The 24,359-nt window shown below is 58.4% G+C and overlaps 3 protein-coding genes across 4 annotated transcripts in view; all 3 read left to right on the top strand.

Moving 5' to 3' along the window:
* The window catches only part of RABL6 (RAB, member RAS oncogene family like 6), a 44,554-nt gene extending 35,947 nt beyond the window's left edge, over window positions 1-8,607 (top strand). The window contains exons 11-15 of the mRNA XM_071766349.1: window positions 1,121-1,336; window positions 1,980-2,325; window positions 4,065-4,236; window positions 5,836-5,885; window positions 6,474-8,607. Of these exons, the coding sequence (XP_071622450.1) occupies window positions 1,121-1,336; window positions 1,980-2,325; window positions 4,065-4,236; window positions 5,836-5,885; window positions 6,474-6,674 (985 nt within the window). The 3' untranslated portion in view covers window positions 6,675-8,607. The remainder of the gene's footprint in view (window positions 1-1,120; window positions 1,337-1,979; window positions 2,326-4,064; window positions 4,237-5,835; window positions 5,886-6,473) is intronic.
* Window positions 8,608-11,124: 2,517 nt separating this feature from the next.
* AJM1 (apical junction component 1 homolog) lies at window positions 11,125-22,174 on the top strand. Of its 2 annotated transcripts, XM_071766350.1 has the most exons (4): window positions 11,125-11,767; window positions 14,251-14,447; window positions 17,789-17,862; window positions 18,289-22,174. In XM_071766350.1, the coding sequence occupies exon 4, from the start codon at window positions 18,352-18,354 to the stop codon at window positions 21,598-21,600; it is 3,249 nt and encodes a 1,082-aa protein (XP_071622451.1). In that variant the 5' UTR covers window positions 11,125-11,767; window positions 14,251-14,447; window positions 17,789-17,862; window positions 18,289-18,351; the 3' UTR covers window positions 21,601-22,174. The 2 variants fall into 2 exon arrangements, with proteins under 2 accessions (XP_071622451.1, XP_071622452.1); XM_071766351.1 differs by lacking the exon at window positions 14,251-14,447.
* Window positions 22,175-22,936: 762 nt separating this feature from the next.
* PHPT1 (phosphohistidine phosphatase 1) lies at window positions 22,937-24,331 on the top strand. Its single transcript, XM_071766236.1, has 3 exons — window positions 22,937-23,112; window positions 23,406-23,530; window positions 23,946-24,331. Exons 1-3 carry the CDS (start codon window positions 22,971-22,973, stop codon window positions 24,036-24,038), a joined length of 360 nt encoding a protein of 119 aa, XP_071622337.1. The 5' UTR covers window positions 22,937-22,970; the 3' UTR covers window positions 24,039-24,331.
* Window positions 24,332-24,359: the final 28 nt, after the last annotated feature.

Consider the following 24,359-nt stretch of genomic DNA (forward strand, 5'->3'; position numbering starts at 1 on the left):
CAGGCATTAACTGTGTCACAAATAACTGAATTAGCTGTTGCCTGATGAATTAATTCTCCAAAACTGACCTGTGAACAAGAGGCAGAGTGAGCAGTGCAATCACCTGGACTGTGTTAGGGGCTTGGGGTCTCCCATCCCACCAGCACATCCAGCACTGGATGTATGCTTGAGACTGGGGAGACCTCCTTCTCCCACCTTAAGGATTTTTGTGATTGTTTTTATGCCTCTAAAATATAACCTATTCCAAGCAATCATAATTTTTTTTTTTTTTGTCTCTGTGTGACAATGGAGGCTGTGTGGGTACAATCCCTACTGAGTCATTAAAAGGACATGGTTCCTGTGTTGGTCAGTTATCAGGAAGGATTGTGGCTGATAAAGCAAACAGGACAAGGAAAGGTGATACAAAGGCTCATCAGCCATTGCTGGGGAAAATATCTGTATTCTTGACATGAGCAAATCCTTCAGAAAGTATTAAAATTATTGAGTCCTGGGGACGTTCAGACAAGAATCCTCAGCTCATCATTTCAGCTGTGAAGCTCTCTGTCAGGGTGCTCTGAACACATAACTGGGTTACATCCAGCTCTAGAAGTGTGTTCTTAGGTTAATTTAATTTGGGGAATGTTAAAGCATGGTTATGGTGTCTGGGTAGCTGCCTGCTACAGGGAGCACCAGAAAAATGGAAATAATTCCAGGAAGGTGATAGCAGCAAGTGAATTCCCATATTCCCATAGTGGCAGTAGAGGATCAGGTTTAATTACAAGATGTAGGGATTAGGGCAGGCAGTTCCCACAGCTTAATTGGCTGATCCTTGCATGTTGGACCAGAGATGTTCTGACAGAGCTGAAACCACAGACTCATCTTTTCCAGCCACTTATTTTCAGCTGGAGCAGTAGCAGCTTCTGTGTGCCACATCTTCTGTGGCCTATTTTGTACTGGGCTTGTGCTCCCCCTGCATCCCACAGGACACAGGGTGACAGCCAAGCTCCAGTGCAGCTGAGGGGCAATGGCCCTGAAGTTGGCAGGAAAAGCCAGGCAAGCAACAGTCTGTTTTCAGGGATGTCTGCATGTCTGTCCTGGCCCTTCCTGGGAGTGCTGTGTCTGATCCTTGTCTGTTCTGCAGTGATGGAGAGGTGCCTGGGGGGAACCCCATGGTGACAGGTTTCCAAGATGACCTGGATCTGGATGACAAAATCCCCAGCAGACCCCTGCCAGCAGCAGAACGGGTGCCCAGCAAGAACATTACCCTCTCCAGTGAGGAGGAGGAGGAAGATGTGAAGGACTCTAAGGTTGTACTTGTACCTGATGATGGTATCAACACAGAGCAGGAAAAAAAAAGGTACAAACACAGCCTGAAGTGGGGGGGTTATACTGGCAAACTTGGGCTTCTTCTCCATCCTGCCACTGACTTCTGTGTGGCCTCTGGGAAATCTTGGTGTCTGTCTCAGCCTTCAGCTGTCAGCTGGGATGGATTTGGTTTAGGTGTGACTGCTTTATCAAGTGGTTTCTGCACAGCCCTGAGGCAGTGTCCCTCTGAGCACTGCACTTCTGTGGGCACTGATCTCTTTCTGCTTGGGAATGGCCCACACTTTTTCTGAAGCAGAGAGAGGTTGTAGCTGAGTGCCTGAGCATCTGGTGGTAGCAGTGAGAGGAGGGCAGAGGAGTCAAGTCTTGGGGTGAGGGGAGTGGAAAGCACTCATCACACTGTGCTGGAGGACAATCAGCTGGATCATGTTCTCTACATACCACATCCTGTGGGTGACACTCAGGTGTGGCCCACTGGAACCTGTGCTTCAGCACCTCCAGGGACACAAGGGTCATCTCCAGCCTTGTGAGTGGTTTGTGTTTGGCCTCACAACCCCCTGGGATGAAATGTGCACCCTGTTGAGGTGCACACTGCAGCCCTTGAGGTGTGAAATGGTCACCATGCTTTGCTTCACAGAGTGTGGACAGACTCTGACAACTTCTTTCTTTCTTTTCAGGTCTTCCAGAAATTCTCTGAAGCTACAGAGTGAAGCAGTTTTGACCAAAGCAACTGACACAAAGCCTCCTGACAGTTCACCTCCACGTTCTGGGGCTGAAAGAAACAGCAGCAAGCTCAACACTAAGCTGCCAGCTGCTGCTGATGCCACTCCAGCAGCTGTCCAGGCCCCAAAGACCACTTCCCAAAGCAAAGGACATGCTCTCAAGCAGAAAGTGGTCAAAGAGGAGAAGCCTGAGGAGTCTGACAGTGATCAAGAGGGACCAATAGCTACTCAAATGCTTTCATTTGTTATGGATGACCCAGACTTTGAAAGTGAGGATTCTGACAGCCAGAAGAAGAAAATGGTAAATACCAGGCATGAATTGCTGTGCTTCTGAGCTTGAAGAGCTGAGGCATCTCCTGGAGCAGAGCTTTCATCTGCTCTCCCATCTCTCAGTGGCTGTCACTGTGAGTCAGGTGCTAAGTAACCTGAAGAAATTGGTGTAAGCACAAATCTACTAATTTTTGGAAGCCACACAGCAATGAAGTTTGTCCTTACAGGTCTTAACATGCTGTTTGTTCTCAGTAAGTCCAAAGCACTGCCAGTCTAGCAGTGTGGAAGGTATAAAATACAAAGCTAATCATTTTTCACCCAAAGTTGAACATGTAGAAGTGTGTACATGGCAGTGAGAACAAGTGAGCTCCCTACAGTCTATCCAGTGATCAAAAGGCCATAATGAAATTCACTTGGCAAAACTCCTTACTGAAGTAGGAAAATCTGCCAGAGAAGGGCTTTGCAGTACAGCCAGGTTAGCTGTAATGTCTCTGTGAGGCTGCACACGTGGGCAGCTCCTTGGTGCTGCCCTGCAGCTGTCTGCTCAAACACAGCAGAACCCCTGTGCAGCAGTGTGTATGAGAAGTGGTGAAAAACCAAACATCTCCTCTGGGCTGGTATGAACTTGCTGCTGTGGCTCTAAATATCCCAAGTGTCAGTGATCCACACTCAGAGCCAGCAGAGCAATCTGTAGAAACTGCTAAGTGGGATTTGGGATGAGGAATTGCTCTGCAGGGGTGGCAGTGTTCAGGGGTGGTTTATGTGTTCCCACTGTTTCCCCAAAATCCTGCAGAAATGGTGATGGTCCCAGTTGCTTTGGCCATGCCTGTGTGTCCTGCTGTTTATTAAGTAGCTTCCCACTTGTTAAGCATTTTCAGTGCCTGCTTTTCCTGGCACTTTAATATGAAAGCAAAAGTGTTTGGAGCAAGTTTATTTCTCATGTGTGTGATGATGAGAAGGGACTCTGTGAGGGGCTCTGAGGCTCAGCTTGCAATTGCTGCAGTGCCAGGGAGATGCCCTCAGCTTGAACCTTTTCCAGTTTAAGGTTTACCAGTCAGGCAAAGCAGTAAAACCACCACCATGGGCAAGGAGGAGAGAGCATCACTGAGGTCTGCAGCAGAGCAAAGCCCTGGGATCAGTGTGGAGGTGTAAGAAAGGGTGGTTAATGAATTGTGAAGAATTGGCAGGTATCAGAATATCATTAAACTTCATTTCTGTTCATGCAGAGATGGGGTTTGGGTGATATTCAGGCTCTGCAGCATCCTGGTTTTTAGCCTACATTGAAGGGGCAGGTTTGCCCTGGGAACTTGTTCCCTTTTGGCTCAATGAAGTGATTTATTCTGCAAACCCAGACTGCATCCTTGGCCCTGCTGTGTGCTGGGAACCCACAGAGCTGCACAGGAAAGAGGTTTCAAGTCTGGAGATGTGTTCTCAGCCTGATTAGATTTTCCCCAAAGCAGAGGTGCCTTTCTAGGGCAGTTAGTGGCTGATGCTGTTTATCTAACAGAGTTGAAGGTCTCATTTAATCCCCTTATATCAGAAAATGGATTTTGGTAGCATGAATGTTAAGTTACTAGAGCAAGCTTTCCAGTTCCAGTGCTACTGAGATGCTTTACTGAGTCAAAAAATAGATATATCAAGAGCATTGACTTCCAGGCAACAACAGCTGAGTGCAGTCTTCCTTCTGACATCTGACATCTTTGTCTACAAAATGCTTAGAGATTTTGGTTGAAAAATTTGTCTGTGTTGTTTGCCTCTTCTTCTCTGTAGGATGAATTCCCAGTCCGGGAAGATCTGTCTGAAATATCTGATGATGATACCTCATTGGCAAAGCCACCCCAGCCTGTGAAATCAGTGCTCCACTCCTTTAAGCTGAAAAATGACTCAGATCTCTTTGGTTTGGGTTTGGAAGAAACTGGTCCCAAGGAGAGCAGTGAGGAAGGTAAGGATCACCACTTATTTCCACTCTTGCTGGTTTTGTTTGCCAGACATCTGGTTTTTTCCAAAATGGTTCCTGAGTGTAAGCAAACCAAATTGTAGGACCAAATAACATACTCTGTAACTTCTGCCCTGTCTGAGTCCTTAATGTGGTTTAAAACAAATAATTTTAAGCTTTTCCCCATGGGGTTGAACTGAGCCCTTCCCTGGCATCAGCTGGAAGCAGGAACACATCTTTCACAAGCTGCTTCTGTACAAGGCTTCCTGCTTAGCCAGGCATGCCTGGAAGTGCTGCTCAGCATTGCAGTGTCCACCCCCTCAAGAATTTGGATCAATTTGAGCAAAATGCTCTGACATACTCTGCCAACTTGCTTTTCTATTTTTGGGACAGGTGGAGTGGAGTTCTGATCACAACCAAAGCATTCCTCAGGCTTTTTCTTTTTTCCCTGTTCCCTGAGAGAACACATCTTACTTGCAAAAATCAATTTCTGCTGTCTTGGCTTTATTGCAAAGCAACTTCCTATAGGTCTGCCCCTGATGTCACCATGAAAGATGAGGAGTCTGAAGGGATGAAAAAGCTGTAAGCAGCACCAGAGAGAATTCTCTTTGATAGCAGTTCCAAAAGTGGATGGAAGGTGTCACAGGCTGTGATGGCTTCCTTGGCTTGTCACTTTGAGCTGCTGAATGGCACAGCTTGAAATAGCTGGAAGTGCATCTGCAGAGGCCCAGGTCAATAACTTAACTTCAGTCTAGCAGCATTATTAATTCAGTGTGGCTTCCTCCTATCTCCTCTATCTAGGATAAATATAAAAACATGTCTTGGTAGTCAGTCATTTGGAGCTTGACCAGCAATTAGACTTCCCTAGGGAAGAAAGAATGTGTAGGTAAGATTGGCAGTCAGACACTGCCCAGGAAACGTGGTGCAGTTATAAACCCTCCTGAGGAACAGGCAGCCTCTTCAAGTTGTTGTGGAAAGGCAGTGGATGTTCAGCAGCCTCATTAGCATCCAAGGCATCCACCATGATAACCTGGGACAAATTATTTTACCCAATAGGGTGCAGGTAGGGCTGTCAGGTTGGCCTCATGATGATGCCATTTCCATGCACAGTTGAAACAGCAGAATGTGGATCCCACCAGGGTGCTCCCATCTGCCACCTCCATGTCCTGAGTGGTTCTGGCATTCCTAGGAACTCAGAGAAACACAAGTTATGCCTGGTGGGATTTCTTCTGCCTTTGAATATTTCATGGTCAGAGGGAAATTGTTCCCAAGAGCTCTAATACAGTTCTGGAAACAATAATCTGGACCCAGGCTGGCCCTTGGCCAAGTTCATGGAGCTGGTCCCAGTATGGTGAAGATCCAGGTCAGTGTTGGTAACACACAAAAGCACAGATTGGGTAAAGCCTAGAACTGAACTGGATGTGTGTGGTGAAGTTCAGGTGTGAGTGCTGGGGCCTAGGCTGGTTTCCAAAGGGATGCAGTTTGTCCTGAGGAGTTGGGATTTGCATCTCCTTGTGACTCCAGGGTGGAAACTGGGGCAGGGTAGAATTGCCTCATATATTTTAAACTGATTAAAAACTATGTTGTGTTTTTTTGTTTGAACAGATAAGCAACCTTCTAAGGAGAAAAAGAAGAAGAAAAAGAAGAGCAAAGAGGTACTGTTTCATTCTACAGTTGGCCTTGTGCAGTGCTCTGTGTGCCTGGTGGGCTTCCTTCCACCCTCCCCTCCTACAGCCAGATCTGTGCCTCCCAGGCTCTGCAGACCATTAACCACTTTGGGGTTTAAAAGCAAGCTTTTGGAGCAGTTGGGTGCTGGAAAGGCAGTGTCTGAGTTTGTTAAACACAGGGTTCAATAGAACAGGGCAGCTTTGCTGGGCTGAGTCTGTTGAAAGCACCAGGACTTCCCAAGCAGCAGGCTGTCCCTTTCAGACCCAACTGCAGGAGTAGTGAGGGAAGTCTGCAGGAGGCTTTGTCTTTGACATTTCTGCATGTCCAATACTCTGGTGCTGTCAGGCACAAGCTGAAGCTGCCTGACAGACCAGTGCTACCTATAAACCAGATGGTCTGTCTTCTTTTCTGTCCAAACTCACAGAAGGGTCTTCTAGAATTAACTCCAAGCCAGCCTTGGTAGTTGCTGCTTCACCCTAAGCAGGGTTCATGTCAGAGCCAAGTGCCAGGGGGGTGTGTGCTGGGTTACTGGGGTGCTCAGAGGATTTACTGATAAAAAATTTCTCCTTTTGCAGGAAGAGGAGAAGTCTGTGAAAAAGAAGAGCAAACACAAGAAGAGCAAAGAGAAGGAGGAGAGCAAAGAGGAGAAAGACAAAAAGAAAAAGAAAAAGAAGAACAAGGAGAAAAACAATGAGATAGATGAACTTGAGGCTTTTCTTGGAGGAGGAGCCAGTGGGAGCAAGCCTGGAGGAGGAGGGGACTATGAGGAGCTGTAGGCTGGCCAGATGTACCTGCAGCAGACTCCTGTGTCCTGGCTGTCTCCATTTTTTCTTACGAGTCACACCAGGACAGGTGCAGATGTGCAAAGCTTTGGCTGTTTGCCATTTATTCTCTCCAACCAGAGCTGGCAAAACAAAAGCTTTGCATCTGTGTGTGCTGCTCTGGTGCATTCGTTACACAAAGAAACTCCAGCTGAGATGTACTTGAGTAAGGGGAAGGTTCAGGGCATAGTTCCCAGGCCCACTTCCAGGATGTTGTTTTTCCTCCTTCCAGAGGTGCCCCTGGGGGTAGCTGTCAGGGTGTGGGAGGTGGAGGGGTCCTGCCTCCTGCTCCACCCCTGCTGTGTTCCACTCCTGCACACCTGAAATCCCTGCCTTGTTCAGAGGAGTGCAACCAAACGTGCTGCATGAACGCATCGTGCTCGCCTGTCTCGAGTCTTTAACTTTTTATCCTTCCTATTTTTTTAATGAGAAAGGTTGTATTGGCCATTGCTCCACCCGACAGTCGATGAGCTTTAAATCAAGCAGGTCGTGCTGTGGTGCAGCTCTCTAAAACCACAGCCACAGGGCCAGGGTGAGAGAGTGTGTGTGACTTTGGAGTCCTGTGAACGGGACCTCTCTGCACAGCAGCTTAATTAGCACTCACTGGTGCTGCTGGTGGAATTCATGAAGCCCCATTGATTTCCGTGGCCCCAGTGTCTCAGACACTACATGTAAGCTGCTATGCAGTTTGGGAAAACAATGCAAAGTGCAAAGTTAACCTGAAGAAGAGAGAAAAATCAGTGCTTTTCTGCATTTCCTACCCTTGAATTTGCATATACTAGAATCCCCTCCCTTTGGTACCTCTCAGGGACATGACTCTTATGTGGAAATGAAGATATCCAGAGCTTCAGAACTGTCTACAGGGAAGTGTTAGCATGGCAAGGCATTTGCTTCTCAGGCATTTTACAGTCATGCTGTAAAACCCAGGCTGTCTTTCTGCACCAAGGGACACCCACTGTAGCTCAGACAGCATCATTCTGCTCTGGCTTCTGCCCACACTGCAGCCATGCCAGCAGGCCAAGCCTCCCAGCAGCCAGCGTGCCCCCTTTTTCCTTTTTCCCAGGTGGAGAGCCTGCTCCCATCCCACGGGGTTGGGAAGCTTTTGAATTTTTGCTTTCAGCATAGGGGCCTGGCCCTGTTCCTGCTCTGCAGCACTGCCTATAGTTGGCTGGGCACTACAGGCCAGCCCTTCATGCTTGCCTGGCTCTCAGTCAGCAGCCCCTGTGTTTGATGGAGCTTGTTCAGTTCTCTGTCCCCCCTTCTGGTGTCCCTTGCACAGCTCAGTGAAGCTTCCTCAAGGATCTGTGCATCCCATTGCCCTCTGGCTTGCAGGTTGATTTGAAATTTGGTTTTGTTCTCCCTCTCCCTTTTTCTGTTGTAAAATGTCAGCCATGAAATCCAAACTGGGGTTTCTTCTACATCCTTATAAAGCTTCTTTTTTTGTTCTGGACTTTTGGTCCATCATCCATTCCATCCAAACACAGAGTCACCAGCTCCATTCTCCTCTTTCTGTTCCCCAGCACTGGTAACTGTTTCCCTCCCAAACAAACTGGTTTTGGTTTTTTTTGCTGCATGAGCAGTAAGTTGTTTGGGTCTGTTTGCCATGAGCATTTGTCTGTTTCTCTGAGTACTACAACGTTCCACATGACACTGTGTGGGAACTGCATGGGGCAGCTCAACCTTTGCACATCTGGGGAGGAAAAACGGGATTGGGATGTGACCGGTTTGTGGGCTCTGTTACAAAAAAGGCAGCAGGGTTGGAGCCTCAGCTGGCTGCATTCATCAAGTGCTTCTGTTCTGTGAAGATTTTTGGGTCATGTTCCATTTTGCATCGAAAAAACCTGGTACAATCCATTCTGACTATAAAGCTCTGTTGTACAACTGCCTCTGCACATCTTTGCCACTGCAAACATTTTCTGCATGGGTTGGGAGCTGCCTGTCCCTCCAGGAGGGGACCCCAAAGCCCTTTCCTAGCTCTGGTGCATTTTTGCACTTCGTGGAACAAGGCACTAAATTAAAAAGTGTTAAAAGAAGTTGGGCAAAGGTTCCCTAGCAGGGTGGGAGATGCCCCAATCCTGGAAACATTTAAGGCTGGGTTGGACAGGGCTCTGAGCAACCTGATCTGGTTGAGGATCTCACTGCAGGTGTTAGACCAGAAAGCCTTTAAAGGTTTTTTCCAGCCTAGACTGTTTTATGATTCCATTTTTCCTTTAATTTTTTTCCCCAGAACTGAGCTCTGTCCTGTGAGAGCTGCTGCTGCACACAGCAGGAAGGAAGGTGGTGGTTTTGGTGAGCTCTGGTGCTTTGTGAACACAGCTCCTGGGAAGCAGAAGGCAGAGAGTCCCCTGCAAACACTGCTGCTGGCACTGGTTTGTCTGTCACCTGGGCCAGATTTGACCACCATAGGAGCCTTCACACTCCCTGGGACTTGTGTTCCTTTTCAGCACAAGGAGCTGAGACAAACCCAAGCAAAGATGAGTCATTGTCATCCAAAATGCTTCTTTAAAAGACTAAAGCAGATGCAGGAGCTTTTCACTGAACACCAGAGACCCTGGAGGGTCTGGCATGTGTTGCCTTGGGCAGCATGGGCAGAGAAATCCCACCCTGGGGGTGACGTGGGAGTGTGGAGAGGAATAACAGAAAAAAGAGGGTTTTTAGGCTTAGTCTGCTGCCTTTTCAAGGAGCACTGAACCGGAGAGGGCTGCAATATGAGGTGTAATCCACTGCCAGCAAGTGAGTGAGGGGTGAAGGAGCAGACTGGGCTCTCCCATGCCCAGCTCTCCAGTCAGCTAAATATAAAAGATCTGTACGTGCCTGTCATGATGGGGAAGCTTCTGCAGGATCACATTGATATAAATAGTTTGTCTGAGCACCTCTAGAGGTACCAGTGGATTTGCTTTTAGGTTTATCAGTCATCCATGAAAAAAAAAAACAAAAAACCAGAGCTAGAAGCTGGGTAGCTGCAATTTCTTGGCAGTTAACAGTGGGCATGCTGGACCAGGTCTTGCTTGGTTTAGGGCAGCAGGAGGGAGAAGGCAAATGTATGGCAGGGTCTGTACCCTGCCAGGCTGTCCTGGGGGAAGCTGTCCTGTCCCCCCCTGCCTGGCCACCTGGAGAGCCACCCTTGGCCACGACACGATGGCATCTCAGCTACTGCCATGATCAGTCATGATCATGTCATGGGAGGTAACTCCAAGGTCCCCTGTTCCTGCTCCTTGTGTTTCCAGCCCTGGGCTCTGTGAGGTGCAGGACAGGAGCTCCAGGAGGAGAGGGCACCCTGTGTCTGTCTGCCTTGGAGCAGCCCCTGTAGCATCCCTGCCACCCGAGACATGAATGGGGGGAGCTCAGCACCTGGTGAGGTGTTTTTGGGGAGTGTTCCTGCTGTATCTGTCCCTGGAGTGGGGTGATGTGGCACTTTGCAGCTCTTGTCACTCTTGGCAACTCCTGGCGTGTGACTTGATGCAGCTGTTGTGACAAAGCGTGGGTGAAGTCACACTCGGAGAGCACTTGGCTCTCTGCAGCCATCACAGTGTGCCTGCCTCCTGTGCTGCCATCCCTCTGCTCCCACCTGGCACCTGGGTTTACTGACACCTCCCAGCTCCCCCACACCTGAGTGGCCTGGAGCTGACTCCTGTCCCTGTTCACCCCATCCCCGGGGCAGAGGCAGCGTTCACACCATCCCTTTCCTGGTGGCCCAGGTCTCCTTGGCACAGGTGCCCATCCCTGCTTGCTAAAACTCTTGCTCATGTTGATGTGTTCATGGCTGCCAGCAAATCCATCCCTGCCTGGGAACTGAGCTGCTCTGAGCTGAGCCCATCGTGGCACAGCCTGTGCCAGGACCAACCTCTGGCTCCTGATGCCCAAGAAGTGGCTTCCTCCACCCCAGTGTCAAAACACCAAGTGGAAGCCCAGCACAAGGACAGACTGACCAGTGCTAACATCTCCCAGCCCTCAAAACCAGCCCAGATTCCAGCATCCCTGCAGGAAGCTTCCATCAGTCTTCTGCCTTGAGGCTCAGGAGCTGTTTGCTAATTGCCATCCAGATTTATTCCTGGCTGAATTTGCTGATTTGTTTCGTTGCTAGCAGTTGTTTAAATCCTGCTCCCTGCTCCTAGCCCTGCAGGGACAGGGCTCAGATCCCTGCTCTGCTTTTGTTCTACCTTTCAGGCTGACCCTGGCTGTGTCCTTGGCACCACCTCCCCTTGCAGTGCCTGTGTCCCAGTCCAGGTGAGGTCATGGCAGAGCTGGTTCCCATACAATCCATCTCCTGCAGCACCCCATGGTGGGGCCAACCCTTCTCCCAGCTGTGTCCTGCTGGGTGCTTACAGCCAGCTCACCAGGGCTCCAGGTCCTCATCATTCCCCTTCAGGAAAAGGGGACAAAAGCAAGGAGAGCCACCGCTGCTCTGGCTCAACATCCTCATAGAGAAAAATTTCTTCCTAATATCTAATATAAATCTCTCTTTCTGTTTGAAAGCATCTCCTCTCGTCCTGTCCCTCCATCCCCTTGTCCCAAGTCCCTCCCCAGCTTTCCTGGAGCCCCTTCAGGCACTGGAAGGTGCTCTAAGGTCTCCTCAGAACCTTCTCTTCTCCAGGCTCAACACCCCCAACTCTCTCCCCCTGGCTCCAGAGCTGCTCCAGCCCTCCCAGCAGCTCCAGTGCCCCCTCTGGGCTTACTCCAACTCTCTCCATGTTCTTCTTGTGCTGGAGACCCAAGAGCTGGACACAGCACTTCAGGGGTTCTCACCCGACCAGAACAGATCCTGCTCCTTGGTGAGATGCTTGCCTGTGCTTCTGGGATGCCCCCAAGCTTGAAAATGAGTGATTCTGGGGAAATCCCCCAGTAGGATGGGCTTAGGTGCTTCTTGCTGTAACCTAGCAACAATCTCAATCATGCCATAATGTAATTAATCCAGTGCTGGCTCAGTCTGCTTCTTAAAGATACCAGGGCGAGTGGCTGAGCCTTTTGAATCTGTAGGTTTGCCTCCCAAACAAACCATCAGCATCTCAGCCATGTCACCTGTGTTCCTGGCCCCAGAGCATCCCCAGGTGAGTATTCAGCTTTTGTCTTTCAGCCACTTTGCAGGGAGGAGCTGAGCAAAGGGAAACAGTCCCTGGGCACCTCCAGGCTGTGCCCATTGGGTCCCAAAGTCCAGGTGGAATGGGGCAGATCTGCTGAAGCTGGAGGCTCAGCAGCCTGTGGGAAAACCAGGGCAGTGTTACAGGTTGAAGCAGAAGGTGTAGATCAGCTCAGGGTAAGGCTGGGAGCCCACAGAACTCCTGAAGATCTCCCCATGGCTGGCCCTGCCCTGGGGTGGGAGCGAGGAGAGGAAGAGGTGGGGGGTGTGTGGCATCCCCAGTGTAGAGGGGAGGAGGAGGGTGCTGTGTCCCCAGTGCCAGGGGACACCTGAGGGATGCCAGTCTCCTCTGCCATGTGCCTCACCCTGCTCCAGGATCCTGTGTGTCTCTGCCTGGCCTGGGTGGAAGCTGTGGAGGGAAAAGAGGAGGCTTGTCCTGGAGGAGGCCCTGGAGCTGCTGGGAGGGCTGGAGCAGCTCTGGAGCCAGGGGGAGAGAGTTGGGGGTGTTGAGCCTGGAGAAGAGAAGGGATTAATGGGGAGAACCTTAGAGCACCTTCCAGTGCCTGAAGGGGCTCCAGGAAAACTGGGGAGGGACAGGAGGAGGGGAGATGCTTTCAAACTGGAAGCAGAGATTTATGTTAGACATTAGGAAGAAATTCTTCTCTATGAGGATGCTGGGACATGGGCCCAGGCTGCTGACACAAGGCTCTGCCAGTGGCTGTGCCAAGGGGACCTCCATCCATCCAAGGGGCTTCCACCCCTGTGGGCAGCAGGCACAAGGCCAGGGCACAGCCCCCCCACTCCTGCCTGACAGCCATCCTGGGGGGTCTCAGCACCCAAGGGGCTGGGCTGGGCTGTTCCTCGTCCCTGGGAGCCTGGAAGTGTCACAGCCCACAGCAGCACATGCCATGGTGCTGTCACTTCCAATGGCATGGAGACATGCCCACGGTCCTGTTGGATCCCCCGGCACTTTCCAGCCTAAAATAGCAGCAGCACAGGGGAGCAGATGGTGATTGCCATGGGGCTTGGGGAGCATTGTCCAGCTTGCTTCTCCCCAGCCCTTGGGTCCCTGAGGCCCCCGTGACCACCCTGAAGTGCAGAGCTCTGGGTGGGTGACCTTGATCTATGCAGGTGTCACCCAGGCCCACGGCTGCATGGGCAGAGGCTGGCACTGCAGGGGATGAGCTCAGGGCAGGCATCTCTGTGCCCACCTGGCAGCAGCATCCCCCATGCTGGGACTCCGTGCGTTCCCATAGGATTTGGGCTCCTGCATCACTTGTGTCATGGCACCTGCGGGGGGTGCTGAGCCCTGGCAGCCCCCTGAGCAGTGAGCTGGCCCTGCCCACCCTCCTGCCTGCGCTGGTGACCATGTCACACACCTCAGCAGCGCTCAGCTCTGACACGGGGCTGGCTGCGGGCAGGGAGCAGATGGAGCAGCACTGCGGGGGCTGGGGGGGGGTGGTGAGGGCAGGAAGCCGGGGGCTGCAGGAGCCACCGAACCAGTAGCCCGAGCCCCGCATCCTGCAGGGAGGAAAATGGAAGCGCTGAGGGGGGGACAGCGTGACCCAGCTTAGTGTGGCCCTGGGGTGCCAACGGGGGCCCTGTGCAGGAGGGGGTGACCTGACCCTGCTCCCCAGCTTCTCCCACCCAGCTGCTGCACCCCACTTACCTGCACCCCACTTCCCTGTGCAACGAGGCTCAGCTCCCGGTGGGTCCCCAGTGCCAAGGCCCTTTCAGAGAGCACCCGCAGGCACTGGGACCCTCGGCTGCACCGGGGGGGCTTGAGGAGCTGTGGGCAGGAGGGATGGGTCCAGGTGGGAACCGAGGCAGAGCCCGGTCCCGTTTTGTGCCGGGAGCCGCCGGCTGGCGCCGTGGCCCGTCTGGCCCGTGCCAGTGTCGGGGCTGAGCATCCCGGGGGGATCCGGTCACAGCGGGAAGCGCCGGCCCCGCCGCCACCGGGAAACCAGGCCACGGCGCCGGGAGCTTATCGGGGATTTGGCGGCCCGGTTGGCCCCGGCCGGGCAATCCCGAGGCATGTGCCAAAATCAGACAGGGCGGGCCCGGGGGGCTGCTGGCACCGGGGGGCTGCTGGCACGGGTGCTGGCACCCATGGGGGTGTGGGGCCGAACACCCCCGGCACCTCTCCGGGAGATGCCGCGGCCTCGTCCGGGACCACCGCGGGTGCCCAACCCCCCGGGGTGCCGGGGGGATCTCCCCCGAGGGGTGGCTCCGGGAGTGGGGCACGGGGTGCCAGGGGTCCCCCAGACCCTGCCCAGGGGGTCCCGCAATGGGCGAGGGATGCTGCGGGGGAGGGAATGGGGCTGGGACCGAGCGGAGCCGGGCCGGGGACCGGGGGTCGGTGATGGGGACCGGGGCCGGGGGCGGCGCCGGTGGGAGGCTCCTGCTCCCGGCCCCGGCCGGTAACTCCGCCTGCCGTATTTATGGGAAAACAAGCGGCGACGGAGCCGGGCGACCGCGTCGGAGCGTCGGGCTGAGCCGAGCAGAACCGTACCGGCCCGAACAGAGCCGTACTGGACTGTGCCGGGCCGGATCGGGCGGAGCCGGGCCGTACCATGGCCCCCGAGGCGGCTGCAGCCCCAGCCTAGCGCGGCGACAGCGGCGGCGACGGGGGGGAGGCGAATGCGAAGCAGGTAAGGGGGGACCCGGCATGGGCTGGGGCCTGTCGTAGTCCCGAGGGACCCTGACCGGGCCATCCCCCCCCCTGCAACATCCCCGGACATCGCATCCCATCCCATCCCCCCATGCCCCCCCGGAGCCTACATCTCATTCCCCCGTGTGCTATCTCCCCCCCATCCCGAGACCCTCCCTGGCCATCCCACCCCATCCCATGCTATCGCATCCCATGCATCCCATCCCCCCATGCCCTATGTCGCGGTCCCTATCCCATCCCCCTGTGCCCTCCCCATCTCATCCCTCCAGCTCTCCCGAGGCCATCCCCATCTCCCGGGCCGAGTCATCCCAACCCATCGCACTCCATACCCCCGCATCCCCCCATCCTCATCCCATCCCATTTCTGTCCCATCCCATCCCGCCGCAGTGCCTCAGCCGGGCCATCTCCCCCCGGCTCCTGGCGATGCCGGCCCCGGGGCGGGCTCAGCGCCCGGTGCGGCCCAGCGGGCCTGGTACCGCCCGGTGCCAGTGCGCAGCGCGGGGGGTGCTCGGGGCCACCGCCCTGGGGGCTGCAGGGCGCGGGGGAGACAGTGCCCCGGAAAGCCCCTCGTCCCCCGGCTACCCCCTGACCCGGTCCGGGCACTGCAAACCCACCTGGGATCTCCCGGTCCCGGGATGCCCCCACCCTCCCTCCCTCAGGTTTGCCCGTTTGGGGTTCCCCCTTCTGGGTGGGGTGCCAGGGCCTGGCCAGCAGAGAAAGGGGGACAGAGGGCACTGGGGGCTGGGGTCGGGGTCTCCCTTGCTGACCCCGGGGTGCTGATCCCCCCCTCGCCTGGATGCCAGCACTGAGGGTGCTCTCCTGGCCTGGGGCTGGGAGTGCTGCTCCCCCCGGCAGGATGAGCCCCTCCAGGGGTGCAGGCGGGACAGGGGGTGCTGTGGCACCCAAGGGTGCTGTAGGCATGAAGCCGCATGTGTGGGAAATCTTGGAGGGTGTGGGGGGGCTCAGGTGGGGCTGGGGGAGGTGTGGGGGTGCCAGGGGCACAGGGGCTGGGGGTGGCACAGAGAGCGCGGAGGGGCGATGTGCATGTGCGATGTGCATGGGGGGGGGGGGGCAACACCATTGGGACACAGTGTGCTGGTGGTGGCACAAGGGGGAGAAGTGTCCATGTGCCCGATGTACAGAGCAGGGGCTGCGGGCAGTGTCCTCCCCTGCTGCGGGGAGTGCCCTGGGCCAGCTCCCCGGGCAGGCAGCACCGGGCAGTGCCGGGCAGTGCGGGCCTGGGGGCTGGCAGTGCCCACGGCACAGCGTGTCCAGGCACCGCACCCGCTGCATCACCCTGCCAGTCCCTCAGTGTCATCGGCACCGCCACCGTGCTGGCAGTGCCCGAGCGATGCTGCCCTGGCTGCCTTGCCGGCTGCGGGCAGTGCCCGCTCGGGGCAGTGCGGGTGCTGCCGGTGCCCTGGCAGTGCTCGGTGCGGTGCAACCTGCGGGATGCTGCAGCAGCGGCGCGCTCAGCGCACTGCATGTGTGGGCAGCGTGGTGATGGCAGCGCAGGCGGTGCAGTGCGCTCAGGCAGCAGGCAGGGAGGGCACTGTCTGTCTGCACAGCGGGATGCGTGCGGGCAGCGTGCGGGCAGCGCTCTGGCAGTGTGCTCAGTGCAGTGTGCGCAGGGCAGGCAGTGCAGGCAGTGCAGGCAGTGCAGGCAGTGCAGGCAGTGCTGGCAGGGCAGGCAGGCAGTGCAGGCAGGGCAGGCAGTGCAGGTAGGGCAGACAGGCAGTGCAGGCAGTGCTGGCAGTGCAGGCAGGGCTGGCAGTGCAGGCAGGGCTGGCAGTGCAGGCAGGGCAGGCAGGCAGTGCAGGCAGGGCTGGCAGTGCAGGCAGGGCTGGCAGTGCAGGCAGGGCAGGCAGTGCAGGCAGGGCAGGCAGGCAGTGCAGGCAGGGCTGGCAGTGCAGGCAGGGCAGGCAGTGCTGGCAGTGCTCAGTGCACACAGCAGGGCAGGTCGGGGTGATGCACAGGCAGGATGGGAACAGCAGCACACAGGCTGTGCACAGGCACTGTCCCGCACAGGGAGAGCCTGCAGGCAGTGCAGGCAGGCTGGGGGGCAGTGCCCTGACAGCGCTCAGTGCAGTGCGTGTGGGCAACATCCCGGCAGAGCACTCGGTGCAGAGCAGTCAGGCAGCACCAGCACCATGGGGATGAGGCTGCAGGGCCCCAGCAGCACGGTGTGCAGTGTCAGGGCACTGCAACAGCTTCGCTGCATCGGCTGCAGGTGCTGGCTGTGACCCAGTTCCTGGCAGCCTCCCCGGAGACCTCTGGCATCTCCTGTGCCCTTGTGCTGCTCCCATGGGATGGAGGTAGCTGAGTTGCCAGAGCTGGGTGCTCGTGGGTGGGAGCAGAAAGCTGGGTGTGTGGGGTGCCAAGTGGGGAGCCAGGGCCCTGCAGACAGCAGTGGGCACAGGGCTGGGGGTGTACAGGTGTGGGGGTGACACTGGGCCCCACAGCAGTACGAGGTCAAGCTGTGGGATGGTCCCTGTGAGCTGGCACAGAGGGTCCCACCAGGTGCCCTCTAACATGGCTGGGCTGCCAGAGGGGCTGCTGTGCTGGGGACAGGCTGGGAAGAGGTGTCCATGTGTCCTGCCCAACAACGAGGCCATGGGGGACTCTGTAACACACTGCCCAGGGCGGGGGGGTGGGCAGGGGCCTGGCTGAGTCCCCTCAGGCCATGGTGCCAGGGGTGCCACCGCTGCCAGGCAGTGTTGGTATCCCTGGGGTGAGACCTGAGCATGAAGTGTGGCACCCAGCACCCACCAGCCAGGGAGGCAAGCAGAGGGATTGTATAAAAAACTCTCCTGGCAGAAGGGACTTGGGGTTGGGGACAGGTGGGGTGCAGGACCATGGAGGCACCAGCAGTGTCGGAGGGGCCATCCTGGCTCCCCCCTGACAAGCAGAGGATGCTTATAGATTTTTGGGTGCCCTGCTCTGCCTGTGGTGCTGCAAAGCTCCAGCTCCCCCCTAGTCTCCCCCCAATGCTGCCGCCCCAGCAGCCTCCCCACGCACCCACACCGAGGAGGAATAATTTGGAGAAACCATGGCAACCCTGGGAGGCATTAGGGATGGCAGCACCGCGCTGTCCCTGCTTCCCCCCCACTGCCACAGGCAGCTACTGGGGTGGGTGGGAGGACCTGGCAGTGCCTGAGGGGTGCCATGCCCACATCCCCAGGGCACAGTTCAGTTTGGCTCAGCAGAGCTGTGTCTGCAGGGGTCCCTCGGGTTGCTCGTTGTTCCCCCAAGGCACCACAGCCACCCCTTGGCATGGCAGGGGATTTCCCTGGCTGCTCACATGCTCCTTTAATTTTGCAGTGCTGGGATGGAGCCACTCCAGGGTCCTCGGCCAGCCCAGCCCACCCACCCCCTCCCTGCTGCCGCCGGACCAGGTAGGACCCCGGGCTGTGTTTCCCTGTCCCTGGCCACCCCGACACCATGGGGATGGGCTTCCCAATGGTGCTGTTGGCATCACTGCCTGCTTGGGGTCTGACATCCCAGGCCCTGCCCAGCCCCCAGCACTGTAGTGCAGTGGGGCCTGTGCTGAGCCACCCTTACAGGGGCAAACCTGGCCCTCCAGCCCCACAGGCACCAAAATCATCATCTCCTTCTGGCATCAGGATCTTTCCAGGGACAGGCATCCCTGGCTTCACCTCACCTCCAGCATCTGGACCCCACAGTTTCAGCATTACACAGGGCATTACATCTGGGTAATGGGGAGGGGGGAAAGAGAAGCCCCAGCCAGTAGCTGTGGGGATTTATCCATCACCATTTCAGGCCCCCCCCGGGATTCAGATGCCTGGTCTGTTCTCTTGCAGGGCCGGCTGCCTTCCTCTGAGGCCATCTGAAGGGGAGCTGGCAAGAGAAGAGTCACTTTTAAGATGACACGAACGGATCCACCTGACATCCTGGTGTCTACAGTGTACCAAGACATAAAGGTGGCCACCGCAGCCCCCCGGGATTCCATTGTCTGTCAGCCCCTGCCACGATGTGACGCCTCCATGTCCTCCTCCCTGCCCCGCGAGCCCCAGCCCTTCAACAAGCGCCATTGCAGGAGCTTTGACTTCCTTGAGTCTCTGGACGAGCAGCTGGGCACCCCCCCAGCCATGGAGCGGCCCTGCCCTCACCCCAGCACCCCCGAGACCGTGCCGGGGCCGCAGGGTCGCCGAGCGCCTCCAAAACCGGACCCATACGCAGGTCAGGCCCCGCCACCACGCAGCGAGCCCAAGCGCCGGGCCCGCTCCAAGAGCACGCCACGGGTGAAGCCAACCTTCACTGCCGTGCCCATCGCTGTCTCGGCGTCACCGCCGCTGGCCCGGCGCGGGCGGGAGGTGCTGCGGGTGGCGCGGGAGCCCTCCCGGACCGAGCCCTCGCCGCGCCGTGAGGGTCAGGTCCCGCTGCGGGTGCTGGCTAACGAGGTGCATCCCATCAAGCTGCAGCCGCAGCGCAGCAGCGTCAGCCGCATCTCCCCGCTCTGCCTGGGCAGCAACTGCCACGAAGAGGGCCCGGGAGCCAAGGTAGGTGCCAGTCCCCACGTCAAGTGCCGGGTGGACATCAAGCCGGACGAGGCGGTGCTGGTGCACGCGGCGCGCAGCCTGCGGGCGGCTCCCAGCCGGCAGGAACCGCCGCGATGGCCACGTGCACCCGGCGCTGCCCGCGGCAGCCTGGCCGTGCCGGGGAGCAGGCAGGGCTCGGCATCCCGCACCCCCACCCCCAGCGACTCCTACAGCGGGGACCCCCCGCTCCTACCCTACCCCGGGGAGTACTACGAGACGGACCCTCGGACGCTGGCGTACCAGACGGTGCCGGTGCCGGCCTCGCGGGAATTCAGGGAGTACCCCGAGAGGGGCTGCATGACCTTCTCAGCCCCTGGTGTCCCCGCCAAGTTCTTCTACACAGAGGATCCGGCACGGTGCCCCAGCCCTGCCATGCCCCTCCGCAGCTCTGGCTACGCCAGCTACCCCTACCCCACCCGCTACAGCGTCCCCCAGCACTTTTACACCGAGGACCCAGCCAAAGCAGCGATCCACACCATGCCACCCCGGACGTTGTACGTGGAGGAGCCACGGGGCTACCCAGTGCAGGAGGCTCCCACCCGCACCTTCTACGGGGACGAGCCCCGCTTTTACGCCCCCCGGGGCACCCCCATCAAAACCATTTATGCCGAGGACGCCCGAACGTACCCGGCCCTCGGCTCCTCCGCCCGGCTCTTCTACGCTGAGGACTACGGGAGGTACCGGGAGCGGGAGGTGATGTCGCGGACGTGTCCCCCGCCCCGCAGCACTCAGCCCTTGCACTTTGGGGAGTGGTTCTGCCCCGAGCGGGGTGCACTGCCCTACCAGACTTTGCAGGTGTCCCGCTTCACCCCCCAGCCAGCCGGCCGCGATGCCATGCTCTCCTCCTGGCACGGCAGCTACAGCATCGCCCCGCCACGGCTGAGCCAGGAGAGCCAGCACTACTCCAAATCCTGGGATAACATCCTGGCGCCAGCGGGGCGCAGGGAGGAGGCCCTGCAGCGCGGGCGAAGCTACGAGAATCTGCTTGCCCAGGAGCAGCACCGTGCCTTATCCCCCGAGGAGCGCCGGCAGCCGGTGGTCATCAACCTGTCCAGCTCGCCCAAGCGCTACGCTGCCCTGTCCCTCTCTGAGAGCTCCATCCTCGAGAGGGTCCATGCCGATGGTGGCCGCGGTCCCCTGGGCCGCTCCTGGTATGTCACACCGGAGATCACCATCACTGACAATGACATCCGTGCCGAGGGGCTGGGCCGGAGCGAGAGGCGCTCGGCCAGCTGGGACATGCTGGACGCAGGGCGGGAGCGCGGTCCCTACGCCGTGCCCTGTGCCCCGCAGCCCGTCCCCAGGGAGAGCAGCTCGGGGCGGCAGCGCAGCCTGGAACAGCTGGATGAGCTCATCACCGACCTCGTCATCGACTACAAACCCGCACCGGGCCACCGCGCTGGGGACAGGGACAGTCTGGCCGAGCAACTCAAACAGCTTCTGAGCAGCAGCAGTGCCCCGGGGCCCCCCCGGCGAAGCGAGAGCAGGAGGGTCCCCCCCAGCATGCCTGAGGGACCCCGACCCACGAAGGAGCAGCCAGGTCCCAGCTCCCGCACCGGCGCCCCACGCCCCCCGCCCACCCCGCTGTCTGTTGGCACCTTTGAGAAGTCACCGGAGAACTGCTCACCCGACCTGAGCGCGGAGGAGGACGACATGATGATGTGCTCCAACGCCAGGTGCCGGCGGACGGAGACCATGTTCAACGCCTGCCTCTACTTCAAGTCGTGCCACAGCTGCTACACCTACTACTGCTCCCGGCACTGCCGCCGCGAGGACTGGGACACGCACAAGGAGAGCTGCGTCTACGGGCGCGTGGGCAGCGTCTGCCGCCACGTCCTGCAGTTCTGCCGGGAGAACGCTGAGGTGCACAAGGCCTTCTCACGCATCGCCAAGGTGGGATACCTCTCCCGCGGCCGTGGTGTCCTCTTCCTGGGCTTCCCCAATGCCGGCTCGGCTGAGAACTTCCTGCAGTTTGGGTTGGAGAGCCTGTTGATGTCTCCCACCTACTTGTCCCTCCGGGAGCTCGACAGCTACTCGGACAACCTAGGGGAGTATGCCCGGGAACTGCGAGAGACGGGGAACCAGTATGACCCCAATGAATGTTTCCTCCTGAATGTAACCGTCGCTATCACCCAAAAAGTGCCGGAGAGGCCGTCGCCAAAGATGCAGGTGCCGACGGTCAGGAAATACGCCAAGGTGGCCTTAGCCTCCTCCAGCCCTGAGAAGAAGATCCTGAAGAAGGAGCGGGACATGGAGACGTTGATCCTGACACCTCCACCTGGCACAGCAGACATCGACAAGGAGGGGGAGGAGGGCCGCAAGGCCCGGGAGGTTTGCTTCATCAACATCCAACGGGAGCTGCGCATCCGCGGTGTCTTCCTGCGGCACGAGTTCCCCGCCGTCTACGAGCAGCTCTGTGACTTTGTGGAGAGCAACAAGCGCTTCACCCCCACCACCATCTACCCCATCGACAAGAGGACGGGCAAACAGTTCATGTGCATGATCATGGCCGCCTCCGAGCCTCGCACCCTCGACTGGGTGGCCAGCCCCAACCTTCTGGATGACATCATGTGAACGTGGGGTGGGACCCCTGGCTGGCACCCCTGGATCATCCCCCTGGAACCCTCAGGTCATCCCCTTTTGTAGATAGGTGTTGCCCCATTGGCACAGTGGGACAGGCCCCCCCCTGTTGGATGCAGCATTGAGGGGTGGAGGCTGCCATGGGCTGCAGGCAGCTGACATCGGCTGTGAAGAGCGGTCTGGAGGAGGCCGTGGGGTGACGGGAGTACAGGCCTTGGGGTGCTGTGGGGCACAGGTCCCAGACAGTGTCCCAGCAAGTCCCTGCAGAGCCCTCCCGGTGTGAACGGTGCTTAGCCAGGCTGGGGGCACCCCCTGCGACCCCCAGCCCCTGCCCACCCACCTGCCTGCACACCCAGTGGTCCTGTGCCTGCCCACGGACACCCCCGTGCCAGCACCCTACCTGTGCCATGTCCCCACCCAACCACGGGGTCCCGTGGAGCACTGCGGTGCTGCCGAGGCCACAGCCCCCCAGTGGGTGCTGCCGGCAGCCCTGGGGGGGCACGGGGCAGGGGGGGCCTGTATGGTTCTGGGCTGCACAAGGTCTGTTCCTACAGCGTCTGTGTCTGGAGCACGTGTGTCTGTGTCTTATCTTTGGGTGCAGCAGGGGCCCTGTGAGGTGGCTGTAGGACACCCCACAACCCCAAAAGGTTTCTGGGTAGAGCACGAGAAGCAGGAGGGGCTGGGAGGGGTGGCTGGGTGCAGGGCCAGGGGATGAGGATGGACAGAAGCGGTGTCACCGGGGAGCCCGGCCGTGACGCCGTGGGCTGGGGGCGGAGGATGGTGTGGTGCTGGCAGGCGGGTGGGGCCCCTCGGGGCAGCGGGGGGTCCCAGGCAGTGGTGCGGGTGGCCAGGACGACGGCACGGCCGGGGCTGCCGGGGGAGGGAGAGCCAAGGGCGAGAGCATCCTCAGCACCTCCCAGCCACACCCAGCTTAGGGAGCGGCTCCGCCCAGCCCCGGGCTCAGGCAGCGCTGCCTGTACACTGCCGGTACTCTGCCTGTACACTGCCGGTACTCTGCCTGTACACTGCCGGTACTCTGCCTGTACGCTGCCTGTACACTGCCGGTACTCTGCCTGTACGCTGCCTGTGCCCTGCCGATACGGTACCGGTGCGCTGCCTGTACCCTGCCTGTACCCTGCCTGTACACTACCGGTACCCTGCCGGTACACCACCGGTACCCTGCCGGTACACCCAGACCACGCCGCCGCCCGCCCACCGGGACACCCGCAGAGGGCAGGGCCGGGGGCGGGAACGTCGGAGGGGATCGTAGCGCTGATTGGTGGTTGGGGAGGAAAGGGCGGGGCCCGGAGGAGGGACGGGGCGCTGATTGGTCGCTGATTGTCGGAAAAGGCGGGGCGGGCGCGATGGCGGCGGAGGCGCTAACGGGGGTGGTGGACGTGGAGATCGATGGTGACGGGGTCTTTAAGTACGTGCTGCTGCGGGTGCGTGCGGCCGGCGGGAGCGGCAAGGATGTTGTGCGAGGCCACGGCTGGGCTGAGTACCACGGTGAGGGGCGCGGGGCACCGGCACCGCCGGCGGGCACCGGGGGAGGGAGAAGGGTCTCCGGGTGCGCCGGAGGGGGAGTAGTCGGGATCCCCGGGGGTATCTTGGGGGTATTTCGGGTCCCTGGAGAAGGGGGGGGGGATCGGATCCCGTCCGCCCGGGGGTACCGAGGGGAGCTGGCGGGGGCTGCTCCGGAGAGGTCCTGAGCGTAGGATGGGTGGTGGGTCCTGTGCCCCCCGCGGGGGTGCCCTGCCCGGCCCCTCCGTTTTCCCCGCCCTACGGCTCCTTTCCCGCAGCCGACATCTACGAGCGCACGGCGCAGGAGCTGGCGCAGCGGGGCTTGGACTGCGAGTGCCTGGGGGGCGGCCGCCTCGCCCACCGCCCCGAGGAGAGGAAGATCCACGTCTACGGGTACTCCGTGGTAAGCGAGGGGCGGGAGCCGCGGGGGTACCCGTGGGGGCGGCTTCACCCTCCCCACACCCGCACAGGTGCCGTCTGTCCTGTTGCCCGTGGCTGAACCGTCACCGTGTCCCCCGGGAGCAGAGGAGCTGAGCTGGGGGTCAGTGGTTCTTCTGGATCAGACCTATGTTCCCCGAGGAGGGAGTTGGTGATACTGGTGCCAGTTTTCCAAGCTCCAGGGTGGCACTGTCCCCCTCCCTGGGTGCTGCTGCTGCCCCACAGCCAGGGTTGGGCTGAGCCTAAGGATCAGAGATGATCCCTGTGTCACAGGCACGGGCTCATCGGTGTCTCCGGGGGCTGTGGTTGTGGTGAGCTGCCTCAGGGGCTCCCTGAGCCCTGACGTGGGTGCTGACTGCTTTGGGATCCTCCTCTGCCAGGGCTTTGGACGAGCAGACCACTCCGTGACTACAGAGAAGCTGAAAGCCAAGTACCCGGACTACGAGATCACCTGGGCAGATGAAGGCTACTGACACATTCTGGATGGCCAGTGGCACCAGCCTGGAGCTGGTGCAGCCAGATCCAGCACTGGGGTGGTGGTGGTGGCTGGCTCCCCATCCTCAGAAGCACTCCAGGCTCTCCTGGTTTCCCTTTGTGTTGAACGTGCCTGTTCTCCACCATCACCAGACTTCCCACACCCCGCGGGTGCTCCCCTCCTCCCCAGCATAGCACAGCAAAGCCTTGGTGAAGCTGATGGGTGCTCTGCCCTGGCCTGCCTGCTGGGTTTATCCCACGTGTATGTGAGAATAAAACACGTTAGGGAGTACAGCTGCCTGCATAGTCACACATTCCTG

Source organism: Heliangelus exortis, chromosome 22 (assembly GCF_036169615.1).
Source record: "Heliangelus exortis chromosome 22, bHelExo1.hap1, whole genome shotgun sequence".
NCBI lineage: Eukaryota > Metazoa > Chordata > Aves > Apodiformes > Trochilidae > Heliangelus > Heliangelus exortis.